The 13,505-nt window shown below is 40.0% G+C and overlaps 1 protein-coding gene and 1 pseudogene across 2 annotated transcripts in view; both read right to left on the reverse strand.

Annotated features, from left to right (window-relative positions):
• Positions 1 to 9,779, reverse strand: part of EDA2R (ectodysplasin A2 receptor) — a gene marked incomplete at both ends in the record, with an annotated part of 52,008 nt that extends 42,229 nt beyond the window's left edge. Inside the window, one exon of the mRNA XM_079911421.1 lies at positions 9,693 to 9,779. Within this exon, the coding sequence (XP_079767547.1) occupies positions 9,693 to 9,779 (87 nt within the window). The remainder of the gene's footprint in view (positions 1 to 9,692) is intronic.
• A 2,557-nt stretch (positions 9,780 to 12,336) lies between these two features.
• Positions 12,337 to 13,070, reverse strand: LOC307180588 (centromere protein N-like; annotated as a pseudogene). The gene has a single exon. The product of its transcript is annotated as a centromere protein N-like (transcript).
• Between the last annotated feature and the right edge of the window lie 435 nt (positions 13,071 to 13,505).

The following is a 13,505-nucleotide window of genomic DNA, read 5'->3' on the forward strand; positions in this document are numbered from 1 at the left end:
TTCTGTTTCAGGTAGCCTGCCTATTTCCTATTCATTTGTTCTGGTGGGTTTTTACCTTGCTCCTTCATCTGCTGCATATTTATCTTCTCCTTTTATTTAACTTACTGTGTTTGGGGTCTCCTTTTCATAGGCTGCGTGTTTGTAGTACCCTTTGGTCTTGGTTTCTGTCCCCAGTGGCTAATGTTGGTTCAGTGTGTTGTGTAGCCTTCCTGGTGGAGGGGACAGGTGCCTGTGTTCTGGTGGATGAGGCTGGATCTTTTCTTCCTGATGGGCATGACCACGTCTGGTGGTGTGTTTTGGGGTGTCTGTGCACTGTGATTTTAGGCATCCTCTCTGCTATTGGGTGGTGTTTTGTTCTTGTCTTGCTAGTTGTTTGGTGTAGGGTTTCCATCACTGTAGTTTGCTGGTCATTGACTGGAGCTGGGTTTTATCATTGAGATGGAGATCTCTGGGAAAACTTTCACCGTTTGATATTACATGGGGCCAAGAGGTCGCTTGTGGACCAGTATCCTGAACTCAGCTCTCCAACCTCTGAAGCTCAGCCCTGACAACCATTTGGACCACCAAGACCCTGTCAGCCACACGGCTCAGAAGAAAATGGAGAAGAAAAAAGAAAGAAGGAAAGAAAGAAAAGAAAAGAAATAAAATTATTAAAATTTAAAAATTATTAAAAACAAAAAATAAAAAACTAATTAAAAAAAAAAAACAGAGCAACCCAACCAAACCACAAATCCACCAGTGACAAGTGCTAAAGATTATACGAACAAAAAATACCAAAGAAAAGGAAAGAGAGAACCCTAGGAGAAATGGCAAAAGTAAAGCTGTACAGACAAAATCATACAAAGAAGCATGCACATTCACACTCACCGAAAGAGAAAAAGAAAAATAATATATGTTTATATATATAAAGGTAGAGAGCAAAGAAATCAACAAACAAATCTACAAGTAAAAATAAGCTCTAAGTATTAAACTAAGATAAACATAAAACCAGAAACAAATTAGATGCAGAATGCAAACCCCCAGTCTACATTCGCTCCCAAAGTCCACCCCCTGAATTTTGGGTTGCTTTATTGTCTATTCAGGTATTCCAGAGATACTGGGTACATGAAGTTGATTGTGGAGATTTATTCTGGTGTTCCTGAAGCTGCTAGGAGTAATTTCCCTTTCTCTTCTTTGTTTGCACATATCCTGGGTTTCAGCTTTGGATTTCTCCCCACCTCTGTGTGAAGGTCACCTGAGGGTGTTTGTTCTCCCCCGAGACAGGAAGGGGTTAAAGTAGCAGCTGATTAGGGGGCTCTGGCTCACTTGGGCGGGGTGGAGGGAGGGGTATGGAATGCGGTATGAGCCTGGGGCAGAAGAGGCCAGTATGATGTTGCAACAGCCTGAGGCACGCCATGTGTTCTCCCAGGGAAGTTGTCCCTGGATCATGGGAGCCTGGCATGTCGGGCTGCACAGGCTCCCGGGAATGGAGGTGTGGATAGTGACCTGTGCTTGCACACAGGCTAATTGGTGGCTGCAACAGCAGCCTTAGCATTTCATGCCCTTCTCTGGTGTTTGTGCTGATAGCCGCGACTCACGCCTGTCTCCGGAGCTCTTTTAGGATGTTCTCTGAATTCCCTCTCCTTGCACACCCAAAAGCAATGGTCTCTTGCCTCTTAGGCAGTTCCAGACTTTTTCCTGAACTCCCTCCCAGCTAGCTGTGGTGCACTAGCCCCCTTCAGGCTGTGTTCATGCAGCCAACCCCAGTCCTCTCCCTGGGGTCTGAACTCCGAACACTGTGCCTCACCTCCCAGCCCCCACCAGCCCCGCTGGGTGTGCAGACAAGCCTCGCAGGCTGGTGAGTGCTGGTCAGTTCCAATCTTCTGTGCGGGAATCTCTCTGCTTTGCCCTGTGCACCCCTGTTGCTGTGTTCTCCTGTGTGCCTCAAGGCTCACCTCCCTCCACCCCTTGTCTCCACCAGTGAAGGGGCTTCCTTGTGTATGGAAACTTTTCCTCCTTTACAACTCCCTCCCAGAAGTGCAGGTCCCATCCCTATTCTTTTGTCTCTGTTTTTCCTTTTTTCTTTTGCCCTACCCAGGCACCTGGGGAGTTTCTTGCCTTTTGGGAAGTCTGAGGACTTCTGCCAGTGTCCGGTAGGTGTTCTGTAGGAGTTTTTCCACATGTAGATGTATTTTTGATGTATTTGTTGGGAGGAAGGTGATCTCCACTTCTTACTCCTCCGCCATCTTGAAGGTCCCCCTCAACACTCATTTATATAAAAACTCTCCAGAAAGTTGGCAAAGAGGGAACCTCATTCAACATAATAAAGGCCATATACAAAAAAACCCACAGCAAACATCATTTTTCAGTGGTGAAAAACTGTAACATTTCCTCCAGGATCAGGAACAAGACAGAGATGTCCACTTATGCCACTATTATTCAACATAGTTTGAGAAGTCCTAACCATGGCAATCAGAGAAGAAGTAAAAGGAATCCAAATTGGAAAAGAAGAATTAAAACTGTCCCTGTTTGCTGATGACATGATACTATGCATTGAACCTAATAAATATTCTACAGGAAAACTAATAGAGCTCATCAGTGAATTTGGTAAAGTTGCAGGATACAAAATTAATACACAGAAATCTCTTGCTTTCCTATACACTAAAAACAAAAGATCAGAAAGAGGAATAAAGGAAACAATCTCATTTACAGTCACAACAAAGATAATAAAATAACTAGGAATAAACCTACCTAAGGAGGCAAAAGACCTGTACTCAGAAATCTATAAGATACTGATGAAAGTAATCCAAGACAACACAAACAGATGGAAAGATATACCACGTTCCTGAATTGGAAGAATCAATACTGTGAATATAACTATACTACACAAAGCAATCTACACATTCAGCACAATTCCTATCAAATAACCAATGGCATTTTTTACTGAATTAGCTCAAAAATTTTACAATTTGTATGGAAACACAAAAGACACCAAAGAGCCAAATCAATCTTGAGAAGGAAAAACGAAGTTGGAGGAAACAGGTTCCCTGACTTCAGACTGTGCTATAAAGCTATGGTCATCAAGACAGTATGGTTCTGGCACAAAAACAAAACTATAGATGAGTGGAGCAGGATAGACAGCCCAGAGTTTAACCCACACACCTATGGTCACCTAATAGATGACAAAGCAGCAAGAATATTCAATGGAGAGAAGAGAGTCTCTTCAAAGTATGGTGCTGAGAAAACTGAATAGCTACATGTAAAAGAATAAAATTAGAACACTCCCTAACACCATACACAAAAATAAACTCAAAATGGATTAAAGACCTGAATGTAAGGCCAGACCCTGTAAAACTCTTAGAGGAAAACATAGGCAGAACACTGCTTGTTGTAAATCACAGCAGGATCTTTTTTGACGTACCACACAGGGTAATGAAAATAAGGACAAAAACAAATGGGACCTAATTAAACTTAAAAGTTTTTGCACCCCAAAGGTAACCATAAACAAAATGAAAAGACAACCCTCAGAATGGGACAAAAAATATTGGGTTGGCCAAAATGTCAGTTTGGGGATTTCCATAAGATGGTACAGAAAAACACGAATGAACTTCTTGGCCAACCAAATATTTGCAAATGAAAGAATTGACAATGGATTAATTACCAAAGTATACAAACAGGTCATGCAGCTCTATATCATAAAAACAAAGAACCCAATCCAAAAATGGGCAGAATGCCTAAAATGACATTTTTCCCAAGGAGACATACAGATGGCCAACAAACACATGAGAAGCTGCTCAACATCAGTAATTATTAGAGAAATGTGAATCAAAACTGCAATGAAGTATCACCTCACACTGGTCAGAATGTACATCATCAGAAAATCTATAAACAGTAAATACTGAAGAGGATGTAAAGAAAAGGGAACACTCCTACACTGTTGTTAGGAATGTAAATTGGTACAGTAACTATAGAGAACAGTATGGAGGTTCCTTAAAAACTAAAAATAGAACTACCATATGACCCAGAAATCCCACTACTGGGCATATAACCTGAGAAAGCCATAATTCAAAAAGAGTAATGTACCACAGTGTTCACTGCAGCACTATTTACAATAGCCAGGACGTGGAAGCAACCTAAACATTCATTAACAGAGGAATGGATAAAGAAGATGTGGTACATATATACAATGGAATATTACTCAGCCATAGAAAGGAACGAAATTGGGTCGTTTGTAGAGATGTGTATGCGTATAAAGACTGTCATACAGAGTGAAATAAGTCAGAAAGAGAAAAACAAATATCGTATATTAGAGCATATATGTAGAACCTAGAAAATGGTACAGATGAACCGGTTTGCAGAGCAGAAATTGAGACATGGAAGTAGAGAACAAATGTATGGACACAAAGAGGGGAAAGTAGCGGGGGGTGGGGGTTGTGGTGTGATGAATTGGGATTGACATGTATGCACTGATGTGTATAAAATGGATGACTAATAAGAAATAAAGAAATAAACACTTAAAAAAAGAAAAGAAAAAGGGCTTCTCTGGTGGCGCAGTGGTTGAGAGTCTGCCTGCTGATGCAGGGGACATGGGTTTGTGCCCCAGTCCGGGAAGATCCCACATGGCACGGAGCGGCTAGGCCCATGAGCCATGGCCACTGAGCCTGCGCATCTGGAGCCTGTGCTCCACAATGGGAGAGGCCACAACAGTGAGAGGTCTGCGTACCGCAAAAAAAAAAAAAAAAATCATAAAATTACCTGATAGTCAAAGCAATGATATTTGAAAGTGAGGAAAGTATAGGAACCTAAGTAGAAGTAATGTTTCCATACTGTACTAAAAATGGTAAAAAATGGTAAAATGTTGATAACAGTGGAGAGTGTGAAGTCACATGTGTATATTGTAATACAGTAAGTCCCCTACATACAAAGGAGTTCCATTCTGAGAGCATGTTCATTAAGTCCAATTTGTTCATAAGTCCAACAAAGTTAGCCTAGGTACCCAACAAATACAATCGACTATATAGTACTGTGCTGTAATAGGTTTATAATACTTTTCACACAAATAATACATAACAAACAAACACATAAGTAAAGAAAACATTTGAATCTTACAGTATAGTACCTTGAAAAGTATAGTAGTACAGTACAACAGCTGGCATACAGGGGCTGGCATAGAGTGAACAGGCAAGAAGAGTTACTGACTGGAGGAGGGAGAGGAGGTGGGAGATGGTAGAGCTGAAGGATCATCAACAATAGGAGATGGAAGACAAGTTTCAAGTTCACTCACGCCTGATGTTGATGGAATGCATTTTCACATCTTTGAAAGTTCGCATCTTGAACTTTGTAGGGGACTTACTGTACCCAGAATGATTTCAAGGAAACTGTACCAAAACCCTACAAATAAATCAAGATGGAATCCTAAAAAAAAATGTTCAAGTAACCCACAGCGGGGCAAGAAAAGACAAACGGAAGAATAAGAAACAAAAAAATAAAATGATAAAATGGTCTAACATATCAACAATTACCTTAAATATAAATGGTTTAAGTACACCAATTAAGAGCAGAGATTGGCATAGTGGATAAACACTATCAAATTGTCCTCAACAAGAATTCCTTGAATAAATAGATATTTCATTTCTTAAGAAATTAAAAAGGAAGAAATTATCATGAAAAATTTATATTGAAATTTTTCTTTCCTAATGAGGAAGCAAAGAAAATTTGTTCAAATGATCAAGTCCCCCAAAACTCTTTTGCTACTAACCAGTTTTATAACCAGAAAAACATTGATCTTCTTAATTAATTTTACCAAGCTAGCACAGTTCTTAAATAAGTTTTGATGCTGATAGCGCTGAGTACTTATTTATTATAAATAAAATATTAACTTATAAAACATAAGAGGGCATTTAATCCAAAATCACAATAAAATTATCCTTGGGATGCAAGATACTTTAATTTTGGAATTTATTAATATATGTCATCAAATTAATATATCAAAGGGACATACATAAAATAGTCAAGAGATAATGAATGATAAAATGAAATAAAATTCAAGACCATTTCTGATTTTTAAAAGTATTACACATTATATAAATGATTTTTAAAATACCCCATATTCTTCTATCTGTTTTTCTACTCAGGTGCCTTACATGAGTGAAGAATGAACAATAAACAATGAATAGAACAGAAAAAACAAGCAAACAGAAACGGTTCACAAAACTGCAAATAAACACCAAAAGATGATATTTTCCCCTATCAAATAGTAAAAAGTTAAAAAAAAAATGAACGTGAAGTCCTCATATGTTAGTGATTTAATGTTACAAAGGAAGACAAAATTAATAGATGATAGAAATACACATTATTTATGTGTGGTTAGGCTTCTGGGATATAAGAATTCCATGAAATGTTGAAAATAAATGTAATTATAGTGGAAATTAGTAAAAATTATCACAAGTGTTATCTGCTAATATATTACAGGAATCTTAAAAATGTATGCATTATTTAGCTTGACAATTATACTTCTAAAAATGTGTCCTGAGGAAAGAGTGTTGATTTTTTCTAAAGTTTTATTTACAGTGATGTTTATGGTTCATATGAGTGAACTTTAAAACTAAATAAAAGAAATTATAAAAACAAGCCTGTGTCAGATGCTGTTAATTCCTTATCCAAAAGTCATTGCCCATTTTCTTCCTTACTAACAGAACACTGATTTCATTCTGGGTGGCAAAGTGACCAGCCTCAAGAACTGACTCTCCCTCCTTCCCTCCCTTCCTTCCTTCCTTTCTGGCTGCATTGGGTCTTTGTTGCTGTGCGAGGGCTTTCTCTATTTGCCTCGAGGCGGGGCTCCTCTTCATTGTGGTGTGTGGGCTTCTCATTGCGGTGGCTTCTGTTGTTGCAGAGCATGAGCTCTAGGCACACAGGCTTCAGTAGTTGTGGCTTCTAGAGCGCAGGCTCAGTAGTTGTGGCACACAGGCTTGGTTGCTCTGTGACATATGGGATCTTCCTGGACCAGGGCTCGAACCCATGTCCTCTGCATTGGCAGGCGGATTCTTAACCACTGAGCCACCAGGGAAGTCCAAGAAGTGATTCGTGATTGGTCTTAGTCCATTATGGAAATCCCATTTTTGTTTGCCAGGTACTCATGTCCTAGCATTCCCAGCAGTTTTGAGATACTTATAATGCCCAACTCTGGCCCATAACATACAAAGGGAAATCTGTTGTGGAGCTTCTAGGAAAATACTTCTTCACTAATAATGTCACGCTACTTTGTCTCTGCCCCTTCTTCCTGACTTTGACTCTGATGTGAAGATGTAATGCTTTGAGTTATGGTAACCAAGAGACCACAAGCATGAGGAAAAAATAGCAAGGTGCCCAGGATGTAGGATAAAAAGAGCCTGGGTCCTTGACAATATTGTTGATCTGCCCACCCAACCACAAGGATCCCTGCTTCCAAATTTCATTACATAAATAAATGTGTTTATGGTTCAAGTCACTGGTAAGTTTTATGTTACTTTTAACTTAGTACATCTTAATTTAATCAAAGATTAATTTGCCCACAGCAAAGCTGGGACTCAAACCCATGTGTATTCAATTTTTACTGAACACTGTGACTTTGAGCAAGTCACATACGCTCTCTGAGTCTCAGTTTCAACATCTAAAATGGGGCTTATAATACCTTCTTGGTGAGACTCGAGAGCCAAATGAGATAATGCACATGAAAACTCTTTACAAAGTACAGACTGCTATACAAGTACAAGCTGTTTTTACATAAAGCAGTTGCAGGAACACAATACTGCAGTTCATTCATTTTTTCTGAGCTTTCTAGTGGTGCTGAAATAAATGACAACCAAAGAGGTGCTTAGACAAATGCACATTTCATCATGGGCCACTTTTTGAGAATTTGGTAACAGCAGTTTAACAGAAAGACCTATTTTTGTCCCTTGGAGAAGTTCAGGTTTGTAAATATGGATGGTTTTAAAGGTAATGGCCATGTACATGACAGGAACATTTCTCAGAGCTTGTTCTTATAGGAGTGCCAAGCCTTTTGATCATGAAGATGAATGTGATATTTAAAATAGATTTTGTCAAGCTAAGTAGTTTATTCCATCTGGTCCATCCTAATGTCTAGCATGACCTAACTTCTGAAGACTTTTCCTTGGTCTTGGGATCCCTTATTAACCATGTGGGCACCCCACTGTGGTATAGAATGCTATGTGTAAAGAGTTAAAATTAGAGTTAGTGCTTGTCTGTTAATATCCCTGGGCCTTAGTCTCTTCATTTGTGAAATAGGGAGGTAGGAAGGAGGCCGGCTAAATAATTGATACATTTTGTTTCAGTCAGAGTATCATGTCACTCTCCTAACTAAAACCATCCAAAGGGTTCCTGGTGTGCTTTTTAAAAAATTAAAATTTCTCATCATAAACTTAAAGATTCCCATGGTTTGGCCGATACTTCCCTCTGTGACCTCATTATGTACTAGTCTACCTCTCACTCACCAATCACCAGCTGCACTTACCTTCTTCCTCTTTCTTGAACATGCCTAGCTCATTCTCACCTTGGAACTGTGCACTAGCTGTATTCTCTCCCCAGAAGACACCTCCTTGAGAGGCCTTCCCTTGCTACCTGATCTAAGCAGCCACCCAGTCACTCTGTATCAGGTCACTGTAAATAATTCTTGTCATACTTCCATATCTATGTATGTATCTTGTTCATTGTTTGCTCCACTAATTAAAAGGTAAGGTTCATGAAGGCAAAGAATTTTGTCTGTTTTACCATACCCACAGTGGCTACAACCATGCCTGCCACTTTGTAGGTGTTCAATAAGTAATTGCTGAATTAATGAACAACTGCATAAAATATGTGAGTGTGAAAAAAAAATCTGCCGACTGTCTGTTCCCAGCCTTTGTGTTCCCAGCTGCAGCCTAAATTTAATACCACCCCCAGGTTTTGGGACCAATAGGGACCTGAAGCAGGAACAATTAAGCAGCTCCAGCTCTGCAAGCCAGGGCTGTGTATAAAATCCCTGCTTTGTGGGTGGTTTTGTTCTGACCCTTACCACTAATTGGGATTCTAGACCCTCCCTAGTTCCCCATCAATGAAGCCTCTCTTGCAGCTTCCTCAGTGGCCCAGTCCCTCTAGACAGAGGCCACATTTCAGACTACTCAGTTCTTCTCTCTTTCCAATTCCCAAGACCTGATATCTGGCTCCTGAACCGCAAATGAGTGGGCCCTTCTTTAGTTGACATATGTCCCTAATACCAAACAGCCTTCCTAGGCCTTTGCATTACACATTTACTCTTGAAATACCCCACTATCTCATGGAATCCTCCCCTGCCCCTGATGTTGCCAGGTTGACTTCTTAATGGAGTTGTGACTGCTATTGTCACAATCTTTGTTTTTTTTGATGTGGACCATTTTTTTAAAAAGTCTACTGAATTTGTTACAATATTGCTTCTGATTTATGTTTTGGTTTTTTTGGCCCTGAGGCATGTGGGATCTTAGCTCCCTGACCAGGGATGGATTCCGCACCCCCTGCATTGGAAGGTGAAGTCTTAACCACTGGACCACCAGAGAAGTCCCCTGTCATAATCTTTGGTTTGTTTTATCTACTAAACTGATTAGACACAGATGGGGATGATTCTGCTAATCTTGGACTCTCTTGGTTGCCAGTCTGGTTCTTAAGATGTGACAGAAATAAGTATCCTGACCAGGGGGACTTACCTTGGAGAGCTCTTGTCCAGGCCCACAGAGTTGGCAAGCGACACACCGTCCCCATTGGTCCCAGTACTCATTTTCTTGGCAATCCATGGTGGGAATGCTATGGGTACACAACACAACAATTAGGGAACTAGCGGAAAGGGATTTCAAAGTAAGTAGTGCCTTCCATGTCAATTGGTTTATGGGCCTCTTAATCTAGTCTCTGGTCCTGGGTTATAAGGGTTGAGAAAGGCAACCCAAAACAGCTAATGCATATATAGCACTGACCATGTGCCAAGAACTCTTAAATGGTTTACAAGTAATAATTCAACCTTTAAAACAACCATACAAATAATTATTATTAGCCTAATTTTGCATATGAGGAAAATGAAGCACAGAGACCAAGGGATTCACCAAAGTTCACACAGTTAGTGGCTATAACACTTGCTGAACTGGAAAGAGAATAAGACAAGGAGCTGGCTTCTGCCTAGGGAGTAGAGAATAACCACAATCTCTCACATGTTACCAGCTATTAACAGTTTAGAAAGCACTTTAATACCCATTATATTTGATCCATACAACATCCATGTGAGGTAAGCAATATAGAGATTATCATCCTTCCTTTGTGGATGAGAAAGCTGAAACATGGTTCCCTTTTGCCAAAACTGTCTTTAAGTTTGAGGAGAACTAGCTGTCATTGCTTCTGTCCTTGTCTGGGTAGGAGGGGAGAATGACGCAGCATGAAGAAATGTGCTGGTACACTAAGGTGTAGATAAAAGGAAACACTAGTCACATAACAGTTCTCATAATACAAATGGCATAGGGCAGTGGCACTAGTATTGGTCAGAGTGTTGGGAGATATGGGTTCTATCCTGGATATAGGGTAACCAATCATCCAGTTTCGCTTAGGACTAAGAAGCTTCCTCAGGACATGAGACTTTCAGTGTTAAAACTGGGACAGTCTCAGGTAAATTGGGATGGTTGGTCAACTTACTTGGCTCTTCTTCATTCAACCTATGATCCTGGATGAGTCACTTTATTTTTTCTGGCCTTAGTTACTTAATTTGAAGAAAGGGGGAAGTATATTCCTCACCTACCTTATATAGGTCTTGGAATGATTAAATGAGCTAAGGTCCATAAAAGCATTCTGAAGGATTTGAAAAGCTATACAAAATAAGACAGAGTTAAGTATGTAGACAGAGAGTTTTATACAAAGGTGAATTTTAATGTAAGTAACTGATACATGGAGCTTGCACTACTCAAAGAGAAAGGTGGGGTGAGATTCTTTTGTGCACTCCTTAACTTCATGCCAAGGTTAACTTCAGGTGGCTTCTCAAAGTACTGAAAGTCCTAAGTATGTACTTCCAGTCAGAAGAGAGGAGGGTGTGAATGTGCACCTTGAGAGACCATCACTCCTCCCTTCAAAAGTCCCCAATAGCGATGGGATAAGTCATCCTGTCTGGCATTTTTGCTTGAATGCACCTTTTCCCACCATCAACTGGGCCATTCTTTCCCATGCATTCATTCAGAAGAAAGTGGACTACAAAATCCATTTTTGCACAAGCTGAAGATGTTACCTCCTATGTGTTTCGATTACTGGCCCATAGTGTCACCCTCAGTACGCACGCTCCCCTCCCTACCCCATCTTCTCATTAAGAACAAAAACCATCAGTGGTCTCACAGCCCTCATGACAAGGGAATTAAGTGTCATGGGCACAGGGCCAGCATATTGGTCTGGACAACTCCCCTGTATCCTTCTCTTGCTCACAGAAACAGAAAAACATTGTCAGGAGCCAAAGAGCAGTCCTGCCCTTGAGATAAGCTCCTTATATAGGCATCTGAAATCTCCATAGCAGCTGTTTCTGGCCTTTGGGTGTCTGAGACAGCCTATTCTGTTTGGTATCCAGAGCCCCTCCCATGTAATAAACATGTGGCATGATTTTTTTTTTAAAAGTACTTTATTGCTAAAAAATGCTAACCATCATCTGAGCCCTCAGGGAGTTGTAATCTTTTTGCAGTAGTAACATCAAAGATCACTGATCACAGATCACCATAACAAATATAATAATAATGAAAAAGTTTGAAATATTGTGAGAATTATGGAAATGTGACACAGAGACGTGAAATGAGCAAATGCTGTTGGAAAAATGGCGCTGAGAGATTTGCTCAATGCAGGGTTGCCACAGACCTTCAATTTTAAATAACGCAATACCTGTGAGATGCAATAAAGTACTCAGGAAGCATTAAGAGCCTGGGCTCCAGACTCAGATTCGGATTTCACTCCTGGCTTTGCCGATTCCTAGCTATGTGATTTTGCCTCACAAGTTACTAAACCTCTCTGAAACCCAGTTTCCTGATGAAAAGAGCTTGTTCATGGGACTGCTGTGAAGAAATAGGAAATGACTCATATAAACACCTTAGTATGGTGCCTGGCACAGAAGAAATGCTCAACAACTGTTAGTTAATTTTTGTTTTTGTTCTGATTATTATTAGATGCCAGTCTAGTAAATTCTAAAAGAGATTATGGTAGCTTAGCTTCCCCACTTCAACAGAAATGTAATTTTCAATTTTCTGAAAACAGTAAATACTTTTGAATCACATCCTGGTACATAAATGTTTTCCTGGGTGACAGAAATCTGAAAAGGAATGTCCTTCCAAATTTCAGTTTTTATCTTAAAACACACATACTATTTATATCTAGCCCAAGGCTTGTAGAGGTGTAGTAGAGTTGTGAGTTTCAAAGGTCTGATTATACTGTTTAAAAACAATAGCCTTAAGAGAGTCCAGATACCGGCTTCTGAGGTCCATTTTCACAATCTGATGGTGTTTGCTAGCAATTGTCAGTGCCTGACCCAGAAGGGGTAGATTGTTTTTCAGTTGGGAGGAAGAAGTGAAGGCATATGGTGTTTTGGAATAATACACCACGTAAGCAGGTTTGTACTGGTTTGGCTTTCTATACTGTGTTCCCCAGGCAATTTGAATCCATACTGCATTCTCCTCAGCATCTCTGAAGCTGACTGTCACATTTTTTAATGCTCTCTTAAGAATTTTCTTGAATGAACTTTTGAATTGTTCCATATCAAAAAGGTCAGTGTCTTCACCTGGTCCTTTACTCATCTGAAAAACATCCCAAACTTTCTGATGCCGATGAAATTGAGTATAAATGATGTCTAAAAGGGCTGCATCTTGAGACTTGCACGATTTTCCTCACAAAGCAGAACCAAGTCCTGAACAAGAGATTCCTTTCTCTGCCGGAAGTTTACAGTCTACAGTTGATTTTCAGACAAAAAATTCCAGGTTTTTAGTATTGTCATCATTTCAGTCAATGGGATTTTCAAGATGGTCCTCCTGAAAAACTCGGAAACAGTTTCATCCATCTCTTTGGCACACATCGCCGGCCGGCTCTCTCATCAGATGTTCCCGCCTGCTGCACCTTCAAAGCCAACAATTGCAGTTCCTGCCGCCCTGGCATGTGGCATGAATTTTAACATGTCCCTCTAACTTTGGCTTTGAGACCTGTGTCTAGGCAAGTTGGGCGTATTGCCAAATCCCCATATCAGGTCCCAGGGGATGAACAAGGGACTTTTCCCCCCTCTTTTGTCAAACTGTTTATCCAAAGCATACAAATTAAACTGTCTTTCATTATAAGTTTAACAAATTGCCTTTTTAAAAGAGAAGAAAGCCACATAGACTCTGATCTGTTTTGAAGAAGTCAGGGCATATGGGTAAAATTGTCTAAGAATGGTTAAATTATTACCCAGGGACAAACTCAGACCTTATGTAAAGTTCTTCCCTGTGGTCAGCAGTGTCCTGTGGTAGATGTACTGCCTTTTTATT

This window comes from Stenella coeruleoalba (genome assembly GCF_951394435.1).
Source record: "Stenella coeruleoalba genome assembly, chromosome: X".
In the NCBI taxonomy this organism is placed as follows: Eukaryota; Metazoa; Chordata; class Mammalia; order Artiodactyla; family Delphinidae; genus Stenella; species Stenella coeruleoalba.